At 50.9% G+C, this 23,438-nt stretch overlaps 2 protein-coding genes across 2 annotated transcripts in view; one reads left to right on the forward strand and one right to left on the reverse strand.

Moving 5' to 3' along the window:
* Rab35 (RAB35, member RAS oncogene family) overlaps window positions 1–18,016 on the forward strand; it is a 26,961-nt gene extending 8,945 nt beyond the window's left edge. Inside the window, exons 4-9 of the mRNA XM_033762279.1 lie at window positions 453–471; window positions 5,635–5,685; window positions 9,226–9,349; window positions 14,151–14,275; window positions 14,351–14,475; window positions 15,883–18,016. Of these exons, the coding sequence (XP_033618170.1) occupies window positions 453–471; window positions 5,635–5,685; window positions 9,226–9,349; window positions 14,151–14,275; window positions 14,351–14,475; window positions 15,883–16,011 (573 nt within the window). The 3' untranslated portion in view covers window positions 16,012–18,016. The remainder of the gene's footprint in view (window positions 1–452; window positions 472–5,634; window positions 5,686–9,225; window positions 9,350–14,150; window positions 14,276–14,350; window positions 14,476–15,882) is intronic.
* Window positions 18,017–18,641: 625 nt separating this feature from the next.
* Bicdl1 (BICD family like cargo adaptor 1) overlaps window positions 18,642–23,438 on the reverse strand; it is a 92,305-nt gene continuing 87,508 nt past the window's right edge. Inside the window, exons 10-11 of the mRNA XM_019204511.2 lie at window positions 22,769–22,889; window positions 18,642–20,027 (exon numbers count right to left, since the gene is read on the reverse strand). Coding sequence (XP_019060056.2) covers window positions 19,866–20,027; window positions 22,769–22,889 — 283 coding nt within the window. The 3' untranslated portion in view covers window positions 18,642–19,865. The remainder of the gene's footprint in view (window positions 20,028–22,768; window positions 22,890–23,438) is intronic.

Consider the following 23,438-nt stretch of genomic DNA (forward strand, 5'->3'; position numbering starts at 1 on the left):
TCCACTCCTCTGCGCCGGCTCCTGCTTCACGTGTGACCTTGGTCAAGTCGCGTGATCACTGGAGTTGGGGAGACCTGGGTTCGAGTCCTGGGACTACCAGCTTCTTCACTGACCTTGGGCAAGTTGCTTCACCTTTCTGAACCTCAGTTCCTGCATCTGAGAAGTGGCGCTTGCCTCGCTGGGTGTTGAGTATTCGGTCAAATAAAGTGGGGAAAGTGCTTGGCGCCTGAGCTGGTGTATATAAGCTCTAAGTAAATGTTGGCTAGTGACGTTTTCATCATCAGTATCTTTTGTGAGGCTCACTTCTCTGTGAAATGGAGATACTCCTAGAACCCGCCTCTTTGGATTGCTGTGAGGTTTAAAGATAATTAAAGAACTTCAGCACATTCCTGCTGGGATATGAAATTTCTGCGTGGTTCAGTTTCCTCATCCGTGCAGTGGAATAACAGTAGATCTGCCTCGTAGTGCCATGTGAGTATTCAGTGAGGTGGCGCACACATCGTGTTTGGGAACTGAGCCTAGCACACAGCAAGTGGTCAGTAAATGTTTGCTGTTACCCTGCTATCTAACGGGGTTTGGGGTTGGCCAGTATTACGGAAGTGTTAACGGCTACGCACACATTTCTTGAATACTTCTAGTTCAGATCTCTATTCTATCTCCAGTTTGTAGAAGAGTACCTGGCACCCAGTAAGTGCTTACTATGTATTTGTTGAATGAATGAACCTTGAGTGAGCGTCCTTAGCAAGGATAGACTGGTTACTGGCAAAGGGTGGAGGGTTTTAGAGGTGCTTGGAATATGACAGGTGAGAAGGTTTATGGGTAGCCAAGCGGTCAGGGAGGCAGGTTATGGGAGCATAGCCGAGGTGATGGGATTATATGGTATCCAGGAAGGAGGCTTGGGTGCTGCTAAGTTTACAGAGCAGGCCCGAGTTGAGTGGAGAAGAGGGCGATGTGGCTGGAGGCAGAGGCCAGGTCGATTCTAGAGCCCATGGATTGTGAGAGAGGCCCAGATTCCTAGTGAGACCCAGAATGTAGGAGTGGTGGGTGACAGTGTCAGAGATAAGTCATGGAAGCGAGTAGTGTTTGGTCTCACTTGTAAAGCTGGATTGGGATGTGGGTGGTGGTTTGGATCAGGTGGAAGCTGACTAGGGTTTCTGTGGTTGCTGGTGGAGGGGAGATATAAAGGGAAAAGTTTGGGGCTAAGCAATAAGATGGAAGAGTAAACTGTGGTTAGGAAAGGGTTAGAAAGGTGGAGGACTGATTGGTTGTGGTTTGAATAAAAGGAAACCAGGCAAGCTGTGTATTCTTGCCCTTAGACATGGCCTTTGGCACTCCTAAGGTTCTGAGGCTTATGTCGCTTCATAGGATTTGTTTTCCATCCTGGCCTTGGTTCTGAGTGGCTGGCAACAGGGTGATCTCTCTACTTTGGAGCTAAAAGTCCACTGTGGTCAGATGTCTTCTTTATCCCTCTGCAAGCCATCTGGGCCCTGAGCACTGATATCCAAAAGCGAAAGGCCTAAGTCCATCAAGAAGATGCAGGTTTTTGGCTTTTCTTTCCTGTAAAACCCAGGGGATGGTTTTGGCCTGCTTTCTCACAGTGTACTTTGCATTTGATTTTTTTCACTCAGAAGTCAGATGTGGTAGAAGACTCATTGAGTCAAGATTTATGTGGTCTGGCTCCTAGTTAAGTCTGAACATGCAGGCCTAGATTGTGAAGAGGAGATAGATTGCTTTGCCCCTTGATTTCTTCTGACAGTGAACTGATACTCAAAGTCAAACACTTATGAGACTGGGAGCTGGTAGCTATGGGAGTTCAAAGTAGTAAGCTTTGCAGTTGAGTGGGGGCCGACATCATCACTCTGAGATCCTTGTGTGTATAACTCCCTCACATACATCAATGATTTCACAGACACCCTCTCATCTGATTCTCACCCGTTGCCCATGTGGTTCATCTAATAAGGAAAGTAAGGCTCCGAGGAGATGACTGGCTTGCCCCAAATCACACAGTTTGTCAGAAGCAAAGTTGAGAGTTGATGCACCTCTATGATCATATGTGTGAGAGCAGCTGGTGTGGGGCTGGCAGGCAGTCGGTCCTCAGTGGATGTTAGTTTCTTGCTTTATAAATCTAGAGTTCTTCTTTCCACTCTACCATATTGTACACACTTCTGGAGTACATTTCCCTAGCTTTTGCTTCTTTTCTTTATGCCTACGGTTCTACACTGTTTCTCATGTTCTTCTGATACTGAATTTGATCTGTATCCATTGGGCCAGCCATCCTCATTCTTAGGACCTGGAGGCTGGAGTGGCCATCAGAGATCTTGTTAAAGCCCTTCAGAGGCTCGGAGAGGGGGGTGTGACTTTTCTGAGTTTATGCCATGAAGGAATTGTTGAGGCAGGATTAAAATTGAGACACTTCACTTTGTGGTCTAAAGGTCTTCGTTACGTTGGGGCTGAGGATGAGGGGCCTGCAGTCCTGTGGAGGAGCAGGACCGGGGTGAAGACTTTAGTGTAGCTGGCGTGAGGACCAGAGGCAGCATGGGGGTGGAGTGGGGGTGGGCTGGGGGGTGGTGACGACGACTGAGTGTGGCGTTCCCTGGCTACCAAGAGGCGTCCAGTGCTTCTTGGGTCTGTGCTGCCTGTAGGATAGGAGGTTTCATGCTAGATGTGGCTAAAGGAAGTTTTGGCTGTGGTGAAAGTCGATTGGCAACCTCTGCTTCTTCCCTTCCTTAGGCCAGTGTTGTGGGGTAAGTAGTAGCAGTGTGTTTTCCAAGGAAGCCTACCAGAGGCAGCATGGGGGTGGGGGGGGGGGGGGGGGGGGGGTGGTGACGACGACTGAGTGTGGCGTTCCCTGGCTACCAAGAGGCGTCCAGTGCTTCTTGGGTCTGTGCTGCCTGTAGGATAGGAGGTTTCATGCTAGATGTGGCTAAAGGAAGTTTTGGCTGTGGTGAAAGTCGATTGGCAACCTCTGCTTCTTCCCTTCCTTAGGCCAGTGTTGTGGGGTAAGTAGTAGCAGTGTGTTTTCCAAGGAAGCCTCTTGTAAGGGTATTTGGAGATGGCTCAACTCAGTGGATTTCTTTTTCTCTCAGAGTGAGCAATGTCATGAGGTTGGTGTCAGGCCCAAAGCCAGGGGCCATGTGGTGACTCTAGTGGTCGGTGGTTTTTAGCTGCCCTGGCAGAAGAATTGGGGATACATGGAGGGGCTTGCCTCAAATCGTACGGTTGTCAGAAGCTGTTTTGTCATTGCAGAGAGCACCTCTCCCTTATTTGTTGTAGATATCTGGGAGTTGGATAAAGTTTAATTATAAGATTTTACCCCCTCCATTTGAAAACTATGCTTTTGGCTTCTGTTAGTGCTTCAGTAATAGCATTAGATAGCAGTAGTTGTCAGTGAGATTGGCATTTATTCAGTTATAAATGATGTGCCTAAGTGCTGGGCCCAGCTTACAGGACGATGAATGCACAGGATATGTGAGGTAAGGTCTGCATCCCAGGGGATCTCACAGCCCAGTGGCCCAGCATGAGCTTTTAGCTGAGTAAGCTGGACCCAGAAGGCTCCAAGAGGAAGCAAGGATGCATCAGGGCCAATGGGGTGTTGGTGTCAGGCAGAGTGCAGTGAGGACGCAGCCCAGAACTTGAGCTTCCTTAGACTTAGCAGGAAACCTCCCGGCAGAGCAATGAGCAATGAGGAAGTGGTGCTGAGCCATGGTGCTGTAGGTGGGGCTGAACTATACATACAGGTGGCTTGAGAGCAGTAGCAGTACCTGTCTGCTCGGAGGAGCCTCACCCCCAGCCCATCTTTGGGGAGGTAGGGGCCAAGTGTACACAGGGAAACAAGTTCTCCTGGGCATCCTGGACAACTTGCTCAGTGAAGTCCCCAGAAATGATCCTTGGAGGGAACAGCCAGAGAGGCTGTCGGGTGTTGGAGTGCGTTCAGTCTACAGCAGTGGTTTTCAATTTTGGTTACTTGGGGGATGGGGGTGGAGCAGTGCCCTTTTGAGAATCAGATTAAAGCTATAGGCTTCTTCCACAAATAGGCACATGTGCTCAGCTTCATTTGCATGTATGTAGTTGCAGGGCATTTATGAAATCCTAAGTTAAGATCTCATACCTTTGATGTTATTTCCATCAAAAATCTCATCTTTACTAAAAAGTACAGAAAAGTGAACTAGAAACTTACAAACAAATAAAAATGGGGAAAAATAACGAATGAGATATAGGAGCTCCATGGGGTTGCTTTATTCCCCTTCCTGAGATCGATGCCATACTTTCCTAGCAGTAGCTACTGGGAATCTCTGTCTCTATTTCTGTTTTTTAAAACAGTGTCTTGCTATGTAGTTCATGCTGGCCTTGAACTTATGCCAGTTCTCCTCCCTCAGTTTCCTCACTGCTGGGACTACAGGTGCACAGCACACCTGGCTCCAGTGGTGCTTTGGAGCCCTGGATTTGGATCTCAGCTCCCTGACTTCCTGTTGGGGGTACTTCAGCTCAACTGCTCAGATTCTTGGGGCCCCACAGCAACCTCATCTGAGGAAATACAGTTAATTTTGGGTGCATTAGAGTGCCTGTTATGCAGTGGAATGTATACGTGTTAATTCTTTCCTTAAGAGGTTGGTTGGTTCAGCTGAATTTAGGGGTGGTGGGGTCAGGGATGGATCAGGAGTACCTGGGACAAGTAGATACACTTGGGAGTCCAGAGTTGCTGTGTGTTGAGCTTATGAGCATTTCAGCTGTTTGTGAAAGAAGTAGCCAGGAGCTGCTGTGCTAAGGTGCAGTGGTCTGAATGGATTAGGCTGGTGGCCTCATGGGTGTCTGTCATTTACTTCTACCCTACCTGCTCAGCTGGCACTGACTCAGCCAAGGAACATGGCTGACACATGGGCCTAGCTATATGGACCTCAGTTTCCTCACCTACACAAATGCCCTGATGATTTTAGGGGTTCTTTATAGCTCTACAATTCCTTATTTTAGGCTACTTGAAAACTGAAGCTCTAAGGATTGAGATGTGGTAGGTACACATACTACCTTCCCATGATGAGTGTATTCATGCACTAATTTTTCAAAAAGGACAACAGAAAAGAAAACTGAAGCTCCATGTGTGGTGTGAGATTTTCTAGGGACCATGTTTTGCATGCAGCTGGGGGCCAGTTTCGCTTGGTTGCCTTCTTCCTGCTTGTCTTTGTTGTCTGGTATCTCCCCCTTGGGCTGCTGGGGCCTGGGACCTTAGCACAGGGCCTGGGGATTTGGGAGCTGATTGCCTTATGCGAGGATGAAGGAAAAGCTGAGGGGGCTGGAAGGTTCATTCTTGGTCTTTAGCTAGTTAGGGGGACAGGAAGTGGCTTTGAGAAGAGACCTGGCCCCACTGAGCTTTTTTGTTTTGTTTTGTTTTTTTGAGACAGGGTCTCACTATGTAGTTGGGACTGACCTGGAACTCACTATGTAGCACAGGCTGGTCTCAAACTCACAGCGATCCTCCTGCCTTAGCCTCTTAAGTTCGGGGATTCACAGGCGTTCGCCACCATGCCTGGCCCACTGAGCTTCTTAAGAGCTGGGATTCAGGCATTATTTCATTGAGCAAGGATGGGTTGGAGGAAGGGACCCACCAGATCGCTTATCATGGTGCTTTCTCTCCTGCAGGTGTGGGCAAGAGCAGTTTACTGTTACGATTTGCAGACAACACTTTCTCAGGTGAGTCTTTCTCTGGTGGTTCAGTTTTGAAATACCTTGCCCCAGCACTAGAAGACATTTACTCCTCTTTGTATAAGGAACTTTCTCCTTTTGGCTACCAGGGGAGGGAAAGAGAGAGTGGGAGGTTTAGGTCAAGAACCCTTTGTCTAGCCTGGCATGGCAGTGCACCCCTGTAATTCCAGCTCCTTAGGCTGAGGCAGGAGGATTCCAAGTTTGAGTGCAGCCTGGACTTAGGAAGACCCAAATGAAACAAGGGCTAGGAATGTAGTTCAGTGGTAGAATGCTTGCCTAGCCCCAGATCATGCCTAATACCAAAGCCTCTTCTGCCTCAGTCCTTCTTGTTGAAAAAAACCCTTTTACCCTTCGTCCTTTCTCTTCCTAGTGGTGTCTTTGGTCCACCACTGAAAACAAAGTTTAAAAATCTGTGTGTGTGTGTGTGTTTTTTTTTGGGGGGGCGGTTTGAGGCAGGGTCTTACTACGTATTTGAGACTGACCTGGAACTCACTATGTAGCCCAGGCTGGTCTCGAACTCACAGTGATCCTCCTGCCTCAGCCTCCCGAGTGCTGGGATTACAGGCGTGCACCACCGCACCTGGCCTAAATCTTAGTAGATAGTACAGCTGAAGAATACAATTGTCCCTGCCCTTGGCCTGCTGCCCTGGGAGCCTCTGTTGAGTGTGGGGTGTACCTTTTGACCCCACCTGCTGTTTAGGAACTTGCCCTTCTCTTAGTCTGTAACCCGTGGTGGCCAGCCTTTTAGAGTCAGTGACACAGATAGCTGGCGGTAGGTTTGCCCCCTCTGGAACAAGGAGCATGCTTCTCTCTCACTGTCCACAACCGTCTCTGGTCCTTCAGAGTGGAGGTGAAGCTTGCTTTGTTGTGCACCTTGCTGTGGCACTGTAATTCATTAGCAGTACTCTTGTTAAGTGTGTGGTTTTTGGTTGCTTCTGTTTCAAGTGATGCATACTGGGATACATTGTGTGTTTATTCTGGTACATGCGGTTCCATAGAAGAGGAGTTACTAGGTCACAGGATCTGAGCACTTAAAGTTTTCCTAGGTTCTGTTAACTCGGCTTTTAAAGAAGCCGAAGGAGTTTACTACACTGTCCCTGACAGGGTTGAAAGTGCCCCTTTTCAACTCTGATCATTGCTTCATTTTTGCTAAACTAAAAGGCAAAAGTACTGTTTTGTTTAAATCTGTATTTCCTTGATCACTGGTAAAGTTGTGTGTTCTTATTTGATACACTTGATCTTAGCCAAAAGGCCGAGAAGCGATTGCTCTTATTTGATAAATACATCATGTTTAGGGCTGGGGATGTAGCTCAGTGACACAGCGCCTGCCTGGCAAGCGTGAGGTCTTGAGTTCAATCCCTGGTACCAAAAAAGAAAAAAGTTTATTATAGGGGCTTCAGGTTGGGCCAGACTCTCTGATGAAGGACTGAACTGTGACTGTCTAATGGGGAATTCGCTCTGATGTATTTGAAGGGCAAGTTGTGCTTAGGAAGTGATTATATGGCTGATCTTCCCTTGTTGGAGAATTGGGTTTTGCTCTTTCCTCCCTCAGCAACAGCTCTGCAGCACTGCTCGTGTTGGAAAGAGTTATTTCTTGGTGACCATGAGGTCCTGACTGAGCCTCAGCTCAGGTGGAAAGGAGGAATCGTAGTTGTCCCTTTGCCATGATTGTTGTAGAATCACCTGCGATAGGACGTGTCACAGTGTCTGGAGCCTAGTAGTCAATACCTGTCATTGCTGTTATCTTCTGTTCAAGAATGTTAACTACTGGGCAGCCTCGACTTATGCTGGAAAACATCCTCCTCCTCCTTAATGTTGGTCTAACTTCCTTTCTAATCAGCTTTCACCTCTTAGGGAATTCCCATTTGCATGTCTACTATGGTCTTTTATCTCATTGGTTTTAGCTGGAAGCATTATGGCAGTTCTACCCATCCTGTCCCATACCACTGAGTTCTTCTTGTTGATAACATGTCTCTGGCAGAGTCTTTCCTCCGTTTAGAAACCTTGGTAGTCCTCTCTCACTTGAGCAGTTTGCAGCAAGGTTTTTTTCCTGCAGCACTGGATATATGGACCCCCTAATCCTGTGTTGTGGGGCCGTCCTGTTTGATGAAAGATGTTGTGCAGTACACCTGGGTTAGATCTAACTGCTACATGCTGACAACGGTGTGACAAACCAACAGTGTCTCCAGGCCAAGTGTTCATAGGGAACAGAACCATCCTAGTTGTAATTTGTTTCCAGCTTTCTTCCTTATACTGCCTGCTCATTCTTTTGTTTATGTTTTTTGTTGTTTTTGCTTGCACACTTGCTCATTCATTCAGCCCCTAGCCGTTTATTGAGTGCCTAACTGTCTGAGGTGCTGGCCCACCGCTCCTTGGCATTGTCCAGGACTGGAGGAGCACCAGGTGTTTTTGGGTGCCTTCTGGTTGGGTTTTGACCTCTGAGTGGGGTGTCTTCCTCACCTGATCTCAGCCTTTGACAATCTTACCTATTTTAAACTAGGTCCAAATGTGACTTCTTCCCTTACACGAAGCCTGCCTTGATTCCCTACCCAACCTTGACCTTCCTGTGCACTTGTCATGCTTTGCGTGGTCTTCTGTGTGTCTTGTTTCCTGCAGGACTTTGTGGTAAGCTCTGAATGGAGAACCTGTTGTTCTTAGTGGCCAGGCTTTTGTAAGCATGGCCTGGACTATTGCCAGACTTTCTCCTCAAATCTGCCTTTCACACAAAAGCCCCAAGAGATCCATTTAAAATGCAGCCCACACCACTGGTTAAAATCCTCAGGGCATCCCCATGACCCATAAGAGTCCAGGTTCTTGAAAATAAAAGGCCTGGAGATCTTGCTTTGACCTCCTCTGCCTGCCTCCCACCTTGAGCTCGATCTCCTATGACCGTACATATACCACTGCTATTTTGTTACTGTCTCCTCTGCCTGGAGCAGTGTTTTATTTATTTATTTATTGTTTGTTTGTTTTTGTTTGAGGCAGGTTCTTATTTTGTAATTCAGGCTGGCTTATGAACTTACTATGCAGTTGAGGCTGGCCTTAAACTCATGGCAATCCTCCTGCCTCAGCCTCTTGAGTTCGGGGATTATAGGCGTGTGCCACCAGCCTGGTTCCTGGGCCAGTGTTTTTCAGACTGCAGGTCTGGTCCTGTATGTGTATTACGAAGTCAGTTTTGTGGGTCATTAAATTTTTTTGAATCAAATAGAGAAGAAACCCAGGTTTGACCCATTCTCGGCTCACAGGTGACACGTCCTCACCTTGGCCATTGTACCAGCCTGTTCCTCTTTCCCAGTCATATCCCTTTCTTTGTAGCCTCTATCACTCTGCAGTTGTTATCTGTTCCATTGCGTCCTGTCTCCCCTCCGTCATGGCAGCCTTATGCTCCTTGCTGAGGGCTGTGTTCTGGGGGCCCCAGATTGTGTGGGGAGGGGTTATAGAGCCTGGAGGTCTGCTGTGTGCAGTTGGGGACATGGGGTCTGACTGGGGCTCCCTGCTGGGCCTTGCTGACATGCCGGCTGTGTGCAGGCAGCTATATCACCACGATTGGAGTGGATTTCAAGATTCGGACTGTGGAGATCAACGGGGAGAAAGTGAAGCTGCAGATCTGGGACACAGCTGGACAAGAGCGCTTCCGCACCATCACCTCCACGTGAGTTTGGCCCTGCCGCACCTCCCCTTGAACCTCTGGCCTTGAATGTTTGTTGGCAAAGTCGAGTGACGGTACTGGTCACGATGGAGTTGTCACTGGGTGGGTTCCCAAAGCTGTCAGGAAGTGAGCTGTTGCTGGCCTTGGTGGGTGGGGTTTGGTTGTGTCCTTCCTCTTCCTGAAAATGTCAGAGGAGGTGGGGACGTGCTTTGTCTGGTGTTCTGGGTGGGTGGGCAGGCATTGGCTGAACACTCCCTGTCAGGTGTCTGACAGGACAGTGACTGCTTCTCCTTGGGCACTCAGCTTTACCCTCTGGTTGGCCACTCCTTAAAATGCCACCAGCAGTTATGTTTGCCTCACCAGGTGTGATGTGCCCTGCCCAAGGCAGTGATGGTTCCTTTTGGCAGGTGTCCCACCTGTGCAGGTGCCATCACCCATCCTGACCCCTTGGACGTGATTCTCCCATGGCTTGGGAGGAATGTGGCTATGTGGGAGGCCCTTCCTTTGCCTCCCAAAGCTGTCGAAAGAAAGTTTTCCCTTTAGTACTGCTGCAGCACTCTGTGTTCTTAGCTGCACACTGGAGCAAAACCCAGCTCTTGCTCTGAGTCCTGAGAGGTGCCCTTGGTTCTTAGGCTGTTTATGGATCAGGTTTTAGAAAGTATGGTTTGAAGGCAGACCGTTTGAGATTTAAATTTCTGTTCTGCTGTGTATCCTTGAGCAAGTTGCCTAAACTCTGTGCTTCTGGTTCTCAGAGTGTTTGTTTTTAGGACTATTTACTTGTGTACTAGGGATCGAACCCAGGGCCTCATGCATGCTAGGCAAGTGCTCCACCACTGAGCAATGTCCCTAGAGCTCACCTTTTCTTTGTTTGGTACCGGGGATTGAACTTGGGTCCTTGCTTATCTTTTCTTTTTTAAAAGGAGGACAGTTTAATTTGGCAGCCTCCCAGCCCTTTTCTTTAGGATTTGTTTGAATGCTGAGGTCTGTGTCTGGGTCCTCTGCTTTGGCCATTTTGGGCCTTCTGGGTCATCTTGGGGAATTCTCATGTCCTCTGTATTCATTGTTACTCTTACCCCTATTTGACCTTTGGGGGCTCTTCTGAGAAGTGGTCTGTGCCCAGGGTGGCAGGGTCTGGGCTCCACACTCTGGTACCTGGACGGAGACATGGACAACTCCTTGGTCTCCCTCCAAGGCAGTTCCTCTGAGTTTCCCTGCCGGAGACCCCTGTCCTTCCTTCAGCTCAGAGTCAGGATGGAGCCCAGTTTAATCTCCATCCTGCCATCCTGGGCCCCTCACCATCCTTTGATCACCTTCATGGTGGTGAGGAATGTGGGCTGGGCAGGGAGAGGGCCAGGCTGATGTGTAGACTACTGCTGGGCAAGAGGTTCTCTGTCATTATTAACCCTGTGGTGAGCCCAGGACTCCCTAAAACTCTGGAGTTCACAGACCTGGTGCTCCCTAAGCACAGTGCTCGGTTTCCTGAGTAAGGGCTCTCAGGCCGCTGGGTGCCTTGGCAGGTGCCAGTGAAGACTGGAGAAGGGTAGGGGTCCGGCTCCTTGAGGTAACACTGACACCTCGAGCTTCAGGTAGCCTGGAGCCTACAGATCTGAGCAGGAGACCCTTGTTAGGAGGTCGAGGTCATCAGGTCTAGGCACTGACCCCACTTTTCCTCATTGCACCTGGATCATCACTAAAGATATCACGTACTTTATTTCATTTAATCCCATTTGAAGAGGCTTATGATTATCTTTCTCTTATGGCTGAGAAAATAGGCCCAGAGAGGATGAAATGAATACTTAGTTGCTTAGGATCAGAACTGCCGTCTGTCTGATGCCAAAGCTCAGGCCTCTACCCAGGCTGGTACTGCTCTCTGGCATGCCATGCAGTGGGGCGAGGCCAGATGGCCTCCTTCCTGGGGGGTCAAAACCAGTGTAGGGGTTCAAGGTGGCAGAGACAGTGGCCATGGAAATGCTTAGGGTAGGATTCGGGGTCTGCCAAGCCATCCCTGGTCATCAGGAAGGCAGCTCCTTTCAGGGCTGGTCTGGGTGGGGACAGGGAACTGCTTCTTCCTTCTGTTTGGGAGTCTTGGAGTTACTCAGGGGCCAGGGTAATATGTGATTTTTCCAGGGTGCTTGAGAAGGGGTGACCTGCATGCTGGTGGCCTGTGGGCACTGACTCAGCCCCTGCTGGATGGCCTGCCTCTCTGAAGAGGCTGAGGCTTGGGCACATGTTAGGTTGGTGGCTTGGCCTCTGATGAGGCAGGAAGTGCTACAGGGCCCACCAAGGGGCCACAGAAAGCCTGGACATCCTGTGATGGTACAGTGAGGGGGCAGTCCTGCTACAGGAGCACGACCTTTTCTGACGCAGGGTGTTGAAAGAGAAACTGCAACTCTAGCCCCTTAGCCCAGTGAGAGCACCCGGTTATTACCCACGTTTGTGTTCTTGCTCTGTTCCTGGGCTAAGGTTTGCTGGACTTGAGAGGTGCAGCTGGAGCGATGGTGGGGTGCAGGGAACAGGGAGAAGGGATGAGAAATGGAAGCCCCTCACACTGGCCCGGGAGCCAGACTGGGCACCATCACTCCAGCGGTCACTCCACTGTCAACCTCCCAGTGTCCTGACTGGTAAAATGGCCATCCTGGTACCTGTTGGGCCAAGTTGTTAGATTAATAAATTAGTGAACGCAGAGCTCTTGGTACCTTGCATGGCTTAAAGCAAAGTTGCAGTGGATGGCAGTGTTGGCTGCTAGGAATGGGAAGCTCAGAAGAGCTGGTCCTTCCTTGCCAGAGCCGAGTACGACCTCATCTCTGGACTAGAGCCCTGCTCTCAGGCACAGCCTCTTCCATGGCCCCCAGAGCAGGCAGAGGTTCCTGGGAAGCAGCGGGGGGCCTTGTGCCCAAGCCGTGGCTGGAGCCATCTCTTGGCATTTTAGTTGTCTTCACCAGCAGAGAAGCTGCAGAGGCATCCTGCCACTTGCATTTCCTTTGCTGGCAGGGGGACAATCGTCTGTCCTCCTGTCCTCGTGGTTGTCAGCACACATTCCTGCACCTGCCCTGGACAGACCCACCAAGCTGCTCAGTGTGCTGAGCTGGCACTCTCGACAGCAGCTGCTGGTAAGACCGGGCCTGGCCTGTTCTGGACAGAGCCGAGACAGTGAAATTGTTAGGTTTTTCCAAAGCTGAGGAACACTGCAGCCCTAGAGCAAGGCTGTGGGCAGAATGAGATCTGTCTGGTGTGTGAGGGGTGAGGGACAATGGACAGGTCAGACTGGACCCCTGAACATGGCAGCGGCTCCTCCTGCCCAGCTGTGCTGCCTCTTGGTATCCTGATAATGTGACCCCAGACTGACGTGGAAGGAACATAGATGGCGATAATGATTTCTACTGTACTACTCCAGCCCTTCCTTGTGGTGGAATATTCTTTTTTTTTTTGTACTGGGGATTGAACTTGGGTCCTTACACTTGTGAAGCAAGCAGTGGAACCCTTGAGCTAAATCCCTGGCTCCTGTGTTCTCTTTTTTATTCCTCACAACCACTTCAAGAGTTAAGAGAGTGGCCGGGGATTTAGCTCAGGGGTGCCTCTGCCTGCTCCACAAGTGCAGGGTCCTGAGTTTGATCCCTGATAAAAACAAAAACAAAATAGTTAAGTGATTGTGTCCCTGTTTTATAGTGAGGAACTAAAGTGTGGTGAGGTGAAAGCAGTAATCTTTGTAAAATCCACAGCCTTTCATAGATGGAGCCAGGGTTGATCTCTCTTCTCAGCTCCGCCTTGAATGTGTAGCTGCTAGGTAGTGAGGACCGAGTTGCACCCATTAGCCCAGCTGTTGCATCCTTGCTCAGCTGCCTCGGAACCGAGGCTCAGGAAGAAGCTGCTTTCCATGTGCACTGTAGGAGTGGAGCTCAGGGCCGGGTAGGTGGTGGCGTGAAGTTTGGGAGGAAGCAGCCTGCTGCTGCTTTTTTGCATCCCACCAATTCAAGCATCAGTTGAGTCACTTTGGGGCAAAGGCTCAGAGGCACGGCACTGGGGGCTACATAGAGTCGGGCAGGGGTGGCTGCCTGGCCTTAGCTCCATGAAGGGTGTCAGAAAGCGTGTGGCCCTCGTCCTCCTGTTCCTCCTGTGGTTGATATTCTTCATCTGTTCCCTGAACCATTAGGCTGAATGGGGTGTCCACACTGGAGTTCTGTACCAGGCGTCTGGGGTGGAGTGACGTCTTCCCTCCTCACAGACCTTCTGGCTGGTCTGGGCTGTGTGTTTGCATGGTGGCATAGCTGGGTAGGGACCCAGCCTTGCAGGCAGACTGTGTGCCCACACAGCCTCCGTGCCTCCATGTCACTGACAGATGAGCCACGAGTAGCAGGAAGGGAAGTGCCCCCTGCCCCCGGGGGAGGGGACGCAGACTGCCAGAGCTGCTTGAATGGTACAGCAGCTTGGAATGGCATGTTACCGAATCAGACTGGAGAAACAGTTTTGAATGTTTAAACAAGGATAGTGCTAACAGTGTCAAATATTAAAATTACCTGAATTCTAAAAATAAAATGAGAACTTCAAAGAGTTTCCAGTTGGTGGCAGACACAAGAATCACCTGGGGTGACTCCTCAGATCTGGTCTGTTGCCACAAGGCCAGCCCTGTGCCTGTGCTGGTGCCTTGGGCACAGGCATGCGGAGCTGGTGCTGCCACAGTCCCATCGTGTAGCCAGGTGGGTGCCGAACATCTGTCCCCCCTTCTTCCCCAGCCTGCGGTCCTCCTGAGTTGGGACGGGGCTGCTTTTGTCTGGGCCAAAGCCTGCCACACAACCTGCCCTTACAGGTATTACCGTGGGACCCACGGGGTTATTGTGGTGTATGATGTCACCAGTGCCGAGTCCTTTGTCAACGTCAAGCGGTGGCTTCACGAAATCAACCAGAACTGCGATGATGTATGCCGAATACTAGGTGAGGCAGGGCTCTGAGGGTGGGGACAGTGGGATCGGGGACTGAGGGGCCAGCTGACTGTGTTCTGCCTTGAAGTGGGCAATAAGAATGACGACCCTGAGCGGAAGGTGGTGGAGACAGAAGATGCCTATAAATTTGCCGGGCAGATGGGGATCCAGCTGTTTGAGACCAGTGCCAAGGAGAATGTCAACGTTGAAGAGGTGAGCCCTGGGCAGAGCCAGGTGGGTGGCAGGGTCCACATGCTTCCCGGGAGGCTGCCACTGGCACTGTTTTACCACCAGTTCTTACCCTACTATCCTGCCCGGGACGTCAGAGAATGTCAGAGTGACCAACAGAAAATATCATAGTGATGAGCACTGATTGATTGATTGATTGATTGACGCCGGAGATCCAACTTGGGTCTTTGCACCTGCGAGGCAGGTGGCAGAACCACTGAGCTAAATCCCTGGCTTGATGAGCATTTATTAAGTGCTGTGGGCCAGCCTCTGTGATGGTCTTAGCTTGTGTATCAGTAGTCCTCTAAAGCAGCCATTCCCTAGAGAAGCTAAGGTTCTAAGTGTTGGATAATTTCAGGAATATTACTCAGCTAGTAGGGGGCTGGCTGGGTCAGTTTCGGTCTTTCCCAACCCAAAGCTGTGCGTGGTCTCTGTTCCAGCCCTCTGCCTCATTGACCCTGCCCTCTTCCCCACCAGTGTCACCTCCTCCTCCTCCTCCTGTGCCTCCTGAGCTCAGGTGGGCCTGCTGTGAACTAAAACTCTCCTAGCGATGCTGAGCCTCTGCAGCCTGGCTGAGCCTCTGGCTCAAGACTGCCCCTCTTGGCTTCTGCTGTGCCTGCTGGAAAGCAGTTGTAATCCAGAGTGAGAAAAGCCCGAACTTTTGCCACAGCAGAGCCTGGCCCTACTCGCTGGCCTTTGGGGAGTCCTGCCTTCCCGTGTGCAGAGCCCTAGGGAAGTCGGGACACAGGGAGCACAGTGGTAGGAACATAGTCTTCTCTGAGGCAGGCTAGAGTCCAAGTCCTGGACTCGCCCTCTCTTGGCTTCATTTGTTTATCTGCAGATTTGGGGGAGTCAGTGTCTCTACCTTCCAAGTTTTGAGGACTGAGATGAATTAAATAAAGTGCTCTGCACAAAGTATACGCTTAGGATGTGTTGGATCTGCTATTTTGCGTGCCTACTCCCGCCACTGCGGTTGCTGTTGCTTGTCTAGGTGGAGTAGAGGACTGGATCAGTAGATGGATCTTTACTGAGTGCTGGCCCAGGAGGGATGCTGGGTGCTTGGGAGAAGTTCCAGGCATGTCTGGGCCCCAGGTGTAGTGAGGTGGCATGGGGTGGGCAGGTCAGAAGATTCCATCTTAAGAAAGGGGTTCTTCCTCTCTACTAAAAAAAGACTGGAAAATCCCTGAGATTGACTTCCCCAAGTCACATAGCTTGAGTCTTTAATGTTCCCTTTTAACTTTTAAATAATTGACAGCCTCCTCCTAGAAAGGGTTTTGAGGACAAAACACCTTACAAGCAGAAACAGGGCTGGGCCTGGGGAGGTGGGCGTGCGGGCCAGCACGGTCCTCCCTGCAAGGTCTGAGGCAGCTCTGCTGTGTCTTCCCCCTCCAGATGTTCAACTGCATCACAGAGCTGGTTCTGCGAGCAAAGAAAGACAACTTGGCGAAACAGCAGCAGCAGCAACAGAATGACGTGGTGAAGCTCACGAAGAACAGTAAACGAAAGAAACGCTGCTGCTAATGCCCCAGTCTGCTGCGGAGACTGCACTGTGGTCCCTCCCCCAGCCCGAGGCCCAAGGGGGCTCCTCGGGGGACAGTCTCAGTTTTGTGCCCTTATTTAAAGAATCCTCTCCACGTTTTTGTATTGGGAGGTGCCATCAGCACTTCCTCCCTCCCCCCGAGTGCCAAGAAGGTGTTGGAGGAGCCTGCCCTTCCCCACTGGTGCCCTCCTCCCTGCTGAGGCGCCTGGACCTGGCGAGGACGCTGCCAGCGAAGCGGACTGATTAACAGTTTGTACATAGTGTATATTGCTTTAACCAGCTGCACACCCTCGTCCTGTTCTGGCTTTGCCTCCTTAATGGCAGCCCGCTGCAACACAACCTACCCCGGCCCTCCCATCTTATCTAATGGCCAGCAGCTTCTGGAGGAGACTGCGTCATGTGCTAGCACATCTTGGGCTGGCCTGGGACAGTGGAGTGGGCTCCATGTTGCCGATTCTTTCCTGCAGGCTGTCAGTTTCAGTCCTTGGCATACAGGGACTGTGCCCATTCTCCTGTCCCCACAGTTGTGCTGGGAGCTGGGGAAACCTGGCCTTGAGGTAGTTGTTGCCCTCTGCTGGCCCCAGGCCGTTGGTCCAACAGAGGAAGTCAGTCTTATCCTTTGGCCAACAGGTTTCTCATCCTGCTCCTGGACACCTGCTACAAACCCAGGGGAGCCGTGGCTTTTAACTTATCAACATGTTTCAGTTCCAACAGAAAGGTAGGAGTGTGTTTGTGCAGAGATGGGGCTTGTTGGAGGCGAGAGGAGCCAATATCTGAATAGATAAAAGAAAATGAAGCCAAATCAAATGAATTAAGTTCTTCAACATTCTTTCCCTGAGGTTTGATTGGCAGCAAAAGTTGTGACTGCCCCACTTTGGGTCCAGTGTTTTTAGAAAAATTGAATTGCTTCCCATCATTGTGGGGCTGGGCCCTGGGCCCTTGGCCCTTGGAACAGGAAGGGGATTTGCATCCCTGTCCGTGTTGACCCTCCAGGGCTTCCCACTGGAATTCAAGTCCAGAGTGAGGCACTACGCACCTCTAAATGTGAGGGGGGGGGGTGATGCCTCTGACCTGGATGGGCAGCCTTGGATCACTGACAGAAACTATTTTAGCATGAAGGTAGTAGGAAGACTTCTTGGTGGAGAAAAGTGGCAGTGGGGCTGGGGACAGCCTGGTTGTGATGCACCCCAGTCCTGTGGAGGAAAAACCAGGGTCACCTACATTTGGTTAGTTCGCCTTCATCCCTGGGGTCCTTCATTCCCATTTTCCCTGAAAGGATCATGTAACCTGGGAAGAAAATTATTTCAACACCATGATGTGTTTTATTCAATTTCCTTTCCTGGGTGATTTCCAGGCAAAGGCTGGATTGGACAATCACCTCACAGATCACACTGCAGATTTTCCATGTTAACACTGTGGATGGGTTTTTAATCAATAAAAATGGGTTTTTTTTTCTCACCTGTCTCCACTTGTCCAAACTGTCAAAGCCAGGGTTCTGTGATAGGCCTTCGCTTTTGAGCCATGGGCAGCCCTGGAGGGTGCTACAGATGGACCAGTAGGCAGCCTGTCTTGTCTGGAGGAGCCAGGAGCAGAGTAAGGTGTCCATCCTCAGGACTGTCCTAGCTGGCCAGGGGCCTGTGAGGTTTGCACACAGCTCAGGGCTCCTGTGGTTAGGGTCGTTCTTGTCTCGGCGCACTCAGGTGAAGCCAAGTGTGGGAGTGCTTGCAAATTCAAGCAATAGGAGGGCGATCCTGGGAGCCTCAGTGGCTTCTGGCACCTGGACATCCAGACCCAGGTTGGGGTGGTGGTGGTGAGGACAGAATGCCTGTCCTGCTAAGTGTTACACGCATGACCAGTGGGTGGTCGGGTGGGGGTGGGGATTTGGGTAGACCTACATCCTGGTGGACCTGATGTGAGATTTGTCAAAACTTTTAAATGGTTTGCTAGGATTATTTCTGTATTGAAAGTTTCTAATTATGCTTTTTAAAAAAAATACTAAAAATAAAGGTTCAAGCTGCCAAATTTTCTTTCAGGGTCTGTTTGCTGTCCCTCCAGCTATGCGCTAGGTGGGCCTGGCTTTTTCCCATCCATTGTGTGTAGCTCTTGTTTTTGCTGTAAGTGTTGCAAAGGTGCCTGCGGAGGCCATTTTCTGAGTGGTTGGCCCAGGTCACGATTCCCCTCCAGACTGATGCATTGGCCTGGAGCACATGTGTGAAGAGGCCAGGGAAGCTCCATGTTTATCGTCTGCATGCCAGGAGGACACTGGAAGCTTTTGCCTGGAGCAGTTTCTTCCTGGTTTAAAACTGCCAAGCTCCAGGCCCTGCTCTCAGCCTGCAAAACTACACTAGCGGGAGCCTGTGATCAATGGGCAGGGTACAGAGCAGGATGCCACCACCCTCCAGGAGAGGACAGGGCCCCTTTCCTCGCTTAATTCATTGGGTACCAGAGTAGGAGGGGGCCTCCCAGGTGCAGGGCCCACTGTCACACTACCTCTTTATCAGCTGCCAGTGCTGCTGTGACAGGCCAGCTGCACTGGGACCAAGTGACCCTCACCAATGACTGAGGCAGGGAGCTCTGTAGAAACTCAGTTTATTCTTATTTAGACTATTTTCAAAAGAAGCTGTGGTACGCTGTTTTTCTAAAAATATGCCTTTATAGATTTATATATGTATATTATAAAACCCATACATATATTTACATGATTGCTACATACAAAATTACAGCACTGTGATATGTACATATCTATAGGTACATTCTTTCTGCTCATCCCTGCTGTGCTTGTCCCGTGAGGGAGGCTGAATCAGTGGTCAGCAGCTGCGGGCTGGCTGGGCCCATGGAGCCTCTGAGTTGGGAACTCAGCAGAGCTGGGAGGTGGCTGCTGCGAAAGCAGCAGGCTGCAGGCCCTGTCTCTCTGCAGGCCTGGTGGGCAGTGTCCAGAGGCCCCCATCCTCCCCGCGGTGCTAATGCTGCCTTTGAGGTGGGGGTTGCTGACCAGACCCCTTTGAGGCCATTATGTACCAAGGAACTATATTTGAGGGGAAGGGAGGCTATGGGAGGAAAGTTAAGTCTCCTCCCAGGCCTGGCCCCAAGAAGGGAAAAGGGCTGTAGAGGACCAGCAAGAACCTTGGCTCAGGCCTTGTTAAGGGGTAAGGATTGTTCGTGGGGAGGAAGGTCGTGGCAGCCAGGGGACAGGGCCCTCCGTCCTCCCTCGAGCTCAGGATGGCCTCAGCCGAGTTTGAGGACTCTCTAGCTCTTAGGCCCTATGGCCACAGGCTGGGCCTCCTGCTCACTGAGGGCCCAGCAGAGGTACATGCACTGGGTGAGGGGTTGTGCCTCCCCTTAACTCTGGGCCAGTGGCTGGGCAGGAATGGAGGCTCAGGTCTGGGCCTCCTACCTGCAGGACCAGGTCTCTGGGGCTCAGACCTCCTGAGGCATGCAGATGAAGGCCTCCATTTCTTCTGTTCCCTGTTTTCTAAAACGGGAGGCAGCAGTGCCTGCAGGGTGGGCTGTGATCAGCAACCAAGGGACCAGTCTAGGGCTCAATAACAGGATCCTGGAGAAACCCAGGCTGAAACTTGGCCAGGCAGTGGGAACAGGGTTCCTGCCTGTCCCTCTGTCGAGACAGTTTTCTGAGGTCAACGCAGGCTCCCACCTCTTGGTCTCCATCTGCACCATCTGCACTCACAAAAAGCAAGTGTTCCTGGACTGACCATGCCCTAGTGCAGGCGGGCAGTGTGGTGCTCAGCTCAGGCCACAGGGGAGGCAGGCCCTCTCTCACACTGCCTCTGCAGCTGGCTCCAGTGTCTACCCATCCCTGGACCCAGCTCCTCTCAACTTAAATTTTCCTGAAGAATGAGAAAAGCCCTTTGCCTTCTGTGGTGCTGGGCTCAGCCCCCCGCCCCATGCCGTGGCCCTTGGAGAAGGCAGCAGCAGGCAGGCTCCGTTCCTTCAGGTGCGTGTCCATCAGCTGCCGGTCAATGACCCTGTGCATGTCATCCTGCGGAGGAGAGTGGGCAGGGCTAAGCAGAGACTCTAGCCTGGCCTGGGTGAGCAGGGAGGTGGTAAATGTCGGAAGGAGAGATGGAGATGAGATGAGAGTGGCTCAGACTGCCTGTCCAGAATCCATGGGGCACCCAGTCTCCTCAGGGCTTGAGCTGGTTTCTCTTTGCCAGAATCCTTCCTTCTGGTCCCTCTCCCTCACTGCCCACTCAGATGGGTCTGTCCCTAAGGGTCCAAGTAACACTTCAGCCCCACACCAGCACTGTCTTGTCTGTGAGCAGCTGTCTTTGATGCTCCTGGTCACTTGTTCATTTGTCTGGGTGCCTCTGGTCTAGTCTGCTGCCCCCACCCCATTGGCCCAAGGTGACGTGACCTCAGCTTGCCAACTCTCCAGCATAATGGGCTGGCCTCAGGAGGTCTCTGCCCTTTTCTGCTCCTTCAAATTACTTCCAGTCTGAGATGCTGATGCCCATGCAGCCCCATGTGTCAGGAAACAGGCTGCCTGGGCTCTGCTGTCCCCACGCACCACCACCAGTCTCTAGCTGTGGCACAGATCATGGGCATCACCATCTTTGGGGGCTCTCTTCACCAATGCAGACCCCTGTCCACTAGCTTCTTCACTGCAGGAGGATCTTACAGTATTTGTTGGGTGGCTAGAAAATGGGCTCCTGGCCTGTCTTTCAGAATAGCACCTTTTACTTCAACAGGGTGGCTCTGGACAGTATGTCCACTCTATTTTAGTGGCCTGATTCTGATTCTATGGAGGATTCTATTTGACAAAGGAGCTCTCTATGAACAGTTTGAAAACTAATGGCTCAGTTTGTGAGCAAGCCTATGTAATCATCAGCAAGCAAAACAAGCATTTGCTTGACAACTTTAGCCCCAAACATAGCAGCAGGCTCTGGGATGTGCTGGTAAAGACCCCAGCTTCTTGCCAAACCCTGGAGGGAGTCAGCAGCGGGTGTTGAAGCACAGGACAGGTGAGGCCTGCATTCCAGTAGGAACTCCCTGCAGCTTGGGAAGACAGACTTGGGCTCAGAGTGGCCACTCACACATGAAGGCAGGAATGTGGGGTGGCTGCATCCCTCTTCCTGACCAGCTTGTCCACCACTGCCTCTGTCTCACACAGGCTTCCACCCAGGGAATCACTCACATGCCTTTGTGGGTTTCAAGGTAAAATCAAAGGACCTTCTTGCCTTGTCACCAGGTGGTCAGGGTGGTGAGTATGGGCTTTACCTTCCCTTATGATCTGCATCTCCGCCTTCCTCTTCTCCTGTCCCCACCCTCAATCATGCTCGGCTTCCTGCCTAGAACCTTTCCTCTTCCCCACCTTCTCCCTCCCCCTCAGATCTGACTGATCCATGGGACTCAACTTCCAGCATGCCAGGGTAGAATCCTGGGCACAGTGCCCTACTCTTAAGCTCAATAAAATCTATGTAACAGGAGAATGTTAAAGGGTCTTTTGGGAAAGACATCCTTTCAAAGCTGCCAATGTTATTTTCTGGCACATTATAAACTGTACCTTTATACTTTAAACCATTCAAGGTAATCTCATGAGATACGTACTTCAAAACTTCACAAACACACATGTACGGCTCGTAATTCTGTGCCTGCTGTTATTTCTGTGGGCAAAACTATTTATGCAAAAGTGGCACCAAGAAACCAGGGTCAGCCTGTCAGAGACTGGTCAGCCTGTCAGTACTTGGCCATATGTTGCCGAGCTCATGAGAAATGATGGTGACAGGACGATGACCAGGGCTGGATGACATGTCACACCGCACACAGATGATGCCAGGCTCTGGCACACACAACATGGTGGGCCACAAGGGAAAGTGGCAGGGCAGGACAGCGATGGCAGAGTGGACAGGATGGGTGTGATACAGGGCTCAATCTCACCTCAAAGGCAGGAGGGGTGTACAACTAAAGCTGTTGATACAGGAACTGAGAAAGGCCACTAGATCAGAAACCAAAGGAGCCAGATAGTAAAAAGCCCTGAGGAAGCAAACTGCAGCCAGGAGAGAAGAGAGAGAACAGTGGTGGTAAGCAGGGCACAGCCAGCTGGCTTGCAGGGCAGGAGCCAAGGGACCAGTGAGCAGCACTGGCCAGGGCTCTGGGTGCCAGCCTCATGGGGCCCTGAGGGGAATGAATGGTCATTGCTAACCTGCTGTCACCTCATGGAGCTGCAGGTGGCTTACTAACCTGTCTGGTTAGGATTTCTAAGGGAGAGACATTAATTGGCTGCACTCACATCCTGACACTGTGTGACCTCAAATGCATCAACCAAATGGCACAGTCCCCACCAAGCCGGGAGCTAAGCTGGGCCCTGAGGACACCCTGATTCATTTTTCTCAGGTTCTGCACCAGCCCAGTGGAAAAAAAGAAGCTGCAGGCCTTTGAGAAGGGGTTAGCAGTGTTCTAGGGTCGCTACACTGCCTTCGGTCACTTGGGGCTTCCCACCCCTTCATGTTAACAGCTGTTTCTCTAGTTTAAATCAACCTCAGAAGACCAGTTGAAAGAGAGCCCCATTCCAAGTCTGGGGTGTGTCATTTTCAAGAGCACTCTTAAGTGTTCTTCCCCAGGAACATGGGGGACATGGGTTCTGATTTTTGTAGGTGAAGACAGTGGTTACTGTTCACCTATCACATGGGATGGACCCTCTAGTAGCAAACTCTCCTTACACTCTGCTGGGTTCAGACTCCTGGAGTCTTCTTGGGCCTGGGCCACAGAGCTCGTGTTTACCTGCCAAGCCTCAAGCTGCTGTGAGAGGTTCAGTTTCTGCTGAATGGCATCTAGCAGCTGGCTGTTCAGAGACATCATGTCCATCTTGCACTTGGCGAGTTCCAGCTCCACAGCATTCTTCCTGAAAATAGACAAGCCACAGTGAGCAGAGGCAGCTGGTTTTTTGCTTGGGCTACTTGGAGCCCACAGAGGCACACAGGCTCCATCCCAAACTTAACAACAAACAGTGACTGAAGACCACGTTGGCGTGAGGTTAGCTGCAACATGCGTTCACATTTATCTTTTCAACCAATGTTCATAACCACCCTGTATATGGACTGTCATTCCCACCTCAAAGACAGAAGTAAAGCTTGAAAGCAGATAAAAGAGGGCCACAAATGACTGGAACCCAGAGTACATCAAGGGCCTCATGCAGCACAAAGGAGCTACACATCCTTCCTACACCAGGGTACTGCCCACTAGAGGGTGGGGACTTGTCCTCCTGGGATGGGGGAAGGACTGCTCATGACTGGCTACACCTTAAGGGAACTGTCTCAAAGATAAATACGTGTAAAAATTCCAACACACAGGGCCGGGGATTTAGCTCAGTGGTGCTGCCTGCTACCTGCCTCCCAAGCACAAGGTCCCAAGTTCAATCCCTGGTACAAAAAAAAAAAAAAAAAAAAAAAAA

The sequence above is a fragment of the Fukomys damarensis genome, unplaced genomic scaffold (genome assembly GCF_012274545.1).
Source record: "Fukomys damarensis isolate Sample0158 unplaced genomic scaffold, DMR_v1.0_HiC HiC_scaffold_12, whole genome shotgun sequence".
NCBI classification, from domain to species: domain Eukaryota; kingdom Metazoa; phylum Chordata; class Mammalia; order Rodentia; family Bathyergidae; genus Fukomys; species Fukomys damarensis.